At 48.3% G+C, this 6,000-nt stretch overlaps 1 protein-coding gene across 2 annotated transcripts in view; it reads right to left on the bottom strand.

Moving 5' to 3' along the window:
* Positions 1-292: 292 nt before the first annotated feature.
* USP48 (ubiquitin specific peptidase 48) overlaps positions 293-6,000 on the bottom strand; it is a 28,746-nt gene continuing 23,038 nt past the window's right edge. Inside the window, exons 19-27 of one of the 2 annotated variants that reach the window (XM_010577191.1) lie at positions 5,699-5,809; positions 4,930-5,060; positions 4,585-4,691; positions 2,356-2,460; positions 1,777-1,932; positions 1,438-1,563; positions 959-1,007; positions 680-706; positions 293-573 (exon numbers count right to left, since the gene is read on the bottom strand). In XM_010577191.1, the coding sequence (XP_010575493.1) occupies positions 551-573; positions 680-706; positions 959-1,007; positions 1,438-1,563; positions 1,777-1,932; positions 2,356-2,460; positions 4,585-4,691; positions 4,930-5,060; positions 5,699-5,809 (835 nt within the window). In that variant the 3' untranslated portion in view covers positions 293-550. The remainder of the gene's footprint in view (positions 574-679; positions 707-958; positions 1,008-1,437; positions 1,564-1,776; positions 1,933-2,355; positions 2,461-4,584; positions 4,692-4,929; positions 5,061-5,698; positions 5,810-6,000) is intronic. The other variant, XM_010577192.1, reaches the window with a different exon arrangement.

The raw sequence follows: 6,000 nt of genomic DNA, 5'->3' as shown, positions 1-6,000 counted from the left end.
GGGTTTTGTGGGGTTTTTTTTTTTTTTTTTTGAAAGAGCTAGACATTCCTCACAAGTAACAATTTCTTTACTTCCATGCTGTACTGAAAGAGTAATAGTGGATCAAAGACAGGATTATCTGTAAGCAGGTTACGCCTAAAGAGTTACTCGAGAACAGATCAAGATGTTTTTGATCTACTGGATTACAACCCTTTTCGGACAGATGAGCGCGGTGCGGGACTTGAGTCAGGGAATACACAAGAATGCCTCCGTCTCCCTCGCCTGTAAACATGATACGCTCTTACTGCTGCTAAACTTTCCAACCTTCCTGTTGCTTTATTAAATATAAAATCGGGAACGTTCTCTTGAAGGCAGGATGTCCTTCAGTGCAATCTGCTTTGACATAAGGCATTTTTTTGGGGGGGGGGCAGTCATTTCAGAATGGGTTTCTGCCTTCTGGAAGAGTCAAAGAGTTCAGTCCTGTATCCACCTTTTTTTTTTTTTCTTTTAATGCCCTACCATGTCAAAATCCTCTTCCCTTCTGGTCGCTCCTCTGTTGCTCAGAAAACCATCAGTGTCCAAGTAAACCAGTCCCTGAGGAGAAAAAAAGACAATCACCAAAAGATGATGACGCTTACGGGATGGAGACGAAGTTAGCATGGGCTTAAATAAAGGCGGGGGGGACGGACCCCAGACTCACCTTTAAATCCTTCTTCAGGCATACAAACTGAGGATGGAAAGAAAAAGGCACAGGGTTAGAAGTCTCCCGACAAGTCGTTTCTAAAGGGATCTTTTGTTGGAGTGGTGGCGTACCACTGAATCTCCCATTGACAGTGACAGGAAAGATTCAACATCTCTATTTTCTACCTTTATAACCCAAACCCAACACAATCCTTGGCCACCAACACATCTCCCAAAATCACAGTGGTGAGGTGCCTTCCCTGAACCCCAAAACCTTCCAGGGTCCCCCCCGCCTCACCTTGCATAACGTCATCCATCGCTGCGTAATCTGCAATTGGTTCATCAGCCTGGAAAATAAAGTGGAGCAGGGGATTAACGAACAAGCCACCTCATTTGGAAGTTCACAGCCCGATCAGTTCATGGTGCTGCTCTGGAGGGGAGCGGGGAACAGGTCTCTTGCCCAAACACTGTCTGGGAACAAGAGGGGAGGACTTGCTCCATACTTTAGCCATATTTTGGGCTAGTAGGCATCCAGCTCAGCAGCAAAGACCAGATAATAAAAGCTCCTTTAAAAAAAAAAAAAGAGGATTTTCCTCCTCCAAGAAGGAGCTTCAGGAGGAACTCATTAAATTAGGCTACCGAGCACCCACGGGTGGGCATATCTAGTGCACGGCAGTTTTGACATGCACCACAACATGTTTTTCTTTGCTTGTACAAAAATCAGTTCAATTCTCTGCTTTATTCAACTTCCTTTCAGCAGCCAGACTCTCACATTACCTTTAATAAAATGACGGACTCAGGGATGACTCCCAGACTGCCAAGCGTTGCGGTGTCATCGCTCAGTATCTTCCCGTCGATCGACAAATTCTGGTCGAAGGGAGCAACTGAAAATGCATGCATGATCTGTGCCAACACAATGAGACACGCTGATTTTTTGCGGAGGGAAAAACATACCACTGAGCTACACAAAAATACCACGTTTAGAAGAGCAACACAGGCCTTTTGATGCCACATGGGATTTTATACTCTTCCCCTCCATCCCCTCCCCGCCACACGCTCCTCATTTTGTGTTTTCTTACTCGAGACGACTCATTCCTTGGAGGAAAAACACCTTACCTGTATTTTCAGTTCTTTCAGTGTCTGATTAGCAGAAACAAGCAGCGCTTTCTCCCCTCTGACTTTCCGGTGCCGGGTGCTTCGCCTGATGCCTTGCTTTTGGTAAGTGATGTAGCTCTGGTGCGAGATCTTCTGGCGCTTCGCACCACCGTTAGTCTAGAAACAAGAGGCAAAAATCAGGAGCCCAAGTTTGGGATTGGTGGAAAATACAACCTCCCCTTACCCTGGACTGTGTTTCGGGCAAGTCGGTCATGCGAGGGAAGGCACAAAGTGCTGAAAAGTCCCTTCAAAAGCAAACCACCGCATGCAAGTACCAAGAGGACCAAAGGACTTTGCTTGAAACCTCGGTTCCTGCTTCTAATGCTAGTGTGGGGCGGGTTACCAGCCAAGCGTAGGAGTCACCATCAATATTTGATCTCTCCAAAAACAAAGGGATGGTGTGGTATGACCATTAAAATAATTTAAGACACTGTTGGTTTTGCCTGCTAGTGGCAAATGGAGGAGGAGGGCTATCCCATCACGCTGACTCAAGAAGATGATGCAAAAACCAAGGAACCTGGTGGTATTTTTGATCTCTACCTGGTTAAAATCTGGGTCTTGCTCCCCCTCTGGCTTGTTTTCCTCCCTTTCCTCTTCAGCTTCGGAGCTGCTCACGTTCAGCTCTGGAGCAGCGTCCTTCATTACCTGAAGTCATAAAAATCATTCTCCATAACTAACCCAACAGCATCAACCCACACTGTCACATCATGGCAAACAGCTTGCAGAGACTTCCAGGATGCCACCTTGATCCAATGAACCGAGGCAGAGCAGGAACAACCCAGGGATCTGCTCCACATGCTCTGCAAAGTCTTCTCCGCCCCTCCCCAGCTGCACTGAACCATGGGGGGATTCGGCTCAGGAGAACAAGCTTCTCTATTGAATTGCAGGTGCTTCCTGCAGCTCAGGACCTACCCTCCTCTCTAGGCAAAGGGAAAGTCTCCAGGGGCCTGGACTGATTTCTTTCCCATTAGCTGGCTGCTTCTCTGGTTCATCTAAGTGTATTACGAAAGCCCTAACACAGAGAAAGGAATATTATCTGTAAATTAGACACTTAGCCATCCCCACAGCAGACCAACAGAGGCACTCAGCACCATTATTTATGGGTCTGGAGGTTGTAAGTAAATGAAATCTAAATAATTTACACAAACATATAAATAAAAAGGATGTTCAGTTCTGTATAAGTCACTCCAGGAGGCACGGATCTGCCGGACTTGAATTCAAATCTATGCTTCAGCTGGAGCTGGGGTTTGCAAGAGCCCAGGAGACTGGTGCGCTCTCCATCCTGGATGCCCGACAGCTCGCTTCTCCGTCAATGTTATTTGCAATTAACAATACAATCCCAGCTTCCAAACATCCAGCACCAACCGCAGCCTCCCCAGAGCCCTCCGGATTCCAGCAGTGCTGCCCTACGCTGATTTTATATGGCCATGGCTTCCCTCTTGCAGTGTCAGCTGGAGGAGGTACCCTGGGGTTGCAGAGTGGGGGAAGAGCAGGGGCGAGGGAACGGGAAACACTCCCTGGCTTTGCAAATCAAAACTGGTGGGGAAGGAAGCAGTAGCTTCGAGTGTCACCGTCTGCAATCCTCGCGGGCAGTGCTGCCGCGCTGCTGGCAAGCATTATTGCTGCTTTGCATCTTGCTGAGGCTGCCCTGTTAATGAGGGATCTTGCAGGCAAGCTCTCGCCTCCTCTCTCCAACTCCAGCTGCTCGGCAAAGAATAGCTGCCTGTTTTTTGCCAGCCCCACGTGTGAGCAGAGTCCTGTCCAGCCCCAGAAAAAAACCCACCACCCTCCTCTGCACCAGAGCCAAGATACAGCCTCGAGATTCAGCCTCCAGACAGGCTGATATCCCCTAGCTGATGGTTCTCTTGAGCAGCCACTGTGCTGCATGCTCTCCATCTCACAACCAAGGCAGAAACCCATCCAGCCTCCAGAACCCTGCAGTTCTCCAGGCTTCAGTTCCTCCCTTAGATTGACAGGGACGTGGAAATCAATGAGAGGTAAAAAAACCCAAACCACCCATGCTGCAAAGGTGCAGGCAACATCTTTATCTGAGCTTGCCCATGAGCCTTGGTTTCCCCCTTAAAGCATAAAACAAGCCCTAAGGAAGAAGACTTACTGTAACCAGCTTTTGGGTACCTGTAAAGCCAGTTCTAGTCTGATACTGATCCCTTAAGGCACCAGTAAAGCAGAGACATAATTCACAGCTTTGTAGGGGATCCTGAAAACCATCTCTAAGTTCACTGCTATTTCATCAGCACAGAGTTAAGACCTTATTTCTATCTAAGAATAAATGTCACTTGAGCAAACAAGAAAGGAAATGACAAATATTGGACACAGAGGAGAACAGGTAGAGCCTGATAACACAATTATGAATACAGAAATGGTTACAACATTGCCTAAAATAATCAAAGCTGGGAACAGCCATGAAGATACCTGATAACACAAAGGATTTGGTTTGGCAAAAGGAAGCTTCGAGGAGACCAAATTTTCAGAGCGCCTCCAGTGAGAATTTTCCCATTTGCTCTTTTCGCCAAAGCGATAGCTTCTGTGAGCTGCAGAGCTGGGTGTGTTTTGCCTGCAGAGAGCAGCCCTGCCCACCACTACAGGCCACCCAGCATCCCCACCAGCAGGTCCCAATCCTGCCGGGACGCGGGAGGCTGTGATAGCCGTCTCGCCACCGTGTTCAGATCGTTATTTGGGTACTTGTTGCAGTTTCTGTTAAATGAAACTGAGCCAGGATGAGCAAGGACCGAGGGAGAGAGCCCGTACCTTTTTATTATCCACCACTTTATGGATGTAGATGGTTGCTTGTGTGTACTCACGCAAGTCACGCTGCTGTTGGCATAACAGCCCTTCTCTGCACTCTGGACAGAGTTCTGGGGAGGCACAAAGGAAAAATGCACTTAATTGCTTCAGCTCCTTGGAGACACCTGCCCAATGCCTCTCACCGCTAACCTGGAGTGGATCACATAACCACGGGCATCTGCCAAGCTCCCTGTTTACCACTGATCCCCTTAGATCTGACCCTTTATCCAAAAAAGGAGCCATTTCCCAGGGAGTGGGCACCAATTAGCAAAAGAATAGAGTGCGGACAGTGGCAAAAGATTCACTCACGGGGCTCAGAGCCGTAAAGCGCACTCTCGGGGTCTGCCCCGGCAGCCTGCGTTCGGGTGATTTTGATGACGTGATCCACGACGAAGAGTTTTTGAATCCTCTCCCACTCGCTGGGCCATATTAGAGCTATACTGTGCAAAGGAACAAGAACGCGCTTTATGACATGGAAAAGCCAAGCTCTGAGCTCCTGAACAGCCTCCCCTTTTCTTAGTCTGTTAATGAAAGAAAAGCTGCAAAACCAATCCATAACTCCAGCTACATGGGAGGGCCTGTACGCCCAAGATAACAGGGAAACAGGAGCGTGTCATTAGTGACGCTGTTCTGCTCCAGTCATGCCGGAGGGAGGATGGAGGAGGAGAGGAGTAGAAGATCTGCTACTTTTAGTTCTGCATCATTGCAGAAGAAATGCTACGGAGCATGAACTCCAGCCCAGTGTCCAGTGCTCCAGGGGCAACTCTCACAGAAAGAAAACGGTAAGGAAGCCGGATGTTTCTATGCCCCGGTCAAGTTCAGGGTAGTTTATTGTTAGGAACTAGCCAAGCTGAAGTAAGCTCTCTTTTTTCCTGACCCAGCATCCTTTGACAATTTAGGTCTTGCCTCACATGAAGGCTAAGGTGAGCCTAAGAAAGCATCTATGTTAATTTTGTTCAAGGGAAAGCATTTGCTCCTCGTGTTGCTGCAGCTCAGCAAGCCTCCGGGAACGTTCCCAGAGGCACGTGAGAGACAAAGGCACCTGGCAGAGGCAGATGCGTGAAGAGAAGAAACTCACAGTTTGGAGTCGTCTTTGGTCATGGAAGCGTAGGTGAACATGAGGCCCCCGTGGGGGCAGAGAAGAGCGCTGTTTCCTACCGAGGACACAGGGCTGCATCGCGTTGGCCTCCTGCGCAGGCAAAGGAAAGCGGTTTGCAAAGCTTGGTCAGGTTATTTCATAAAAACCACAACTCTGCAGGCAGCCAAGAAGAAATCACAGGTGAATATTTACAGAAGGCATTCCAACAGGGAATATTAAGCTACTACCAATGAGGAAATCAGATCTGCGTTCCTGCATGTTGCAAAATTACTCTCCTATCT

The sequence above is a fragment of the Haliaeetus leucocephalus genome, unplaced genomic scaffold, assembly GCF_000737465.1.
Source record: "Haliaeetus leucocephalus isolate CR32 unplaced genomic scaffold, Haliaeetus_leucocephalus-4.0 Scaffold556, whole genome shotgun sequence".
NCBI lineage: Eukaryota > Metazoa > Chordata > Aves > Accipitriformes > Accipitridae > Haliaeetus > Haliaeetus leucocephalus.
The sequence above is the reverse complement of the archived record's forward strand: the minus strand, read 5'-3'. Positions and strand labels throughout refer to the sequence as shown.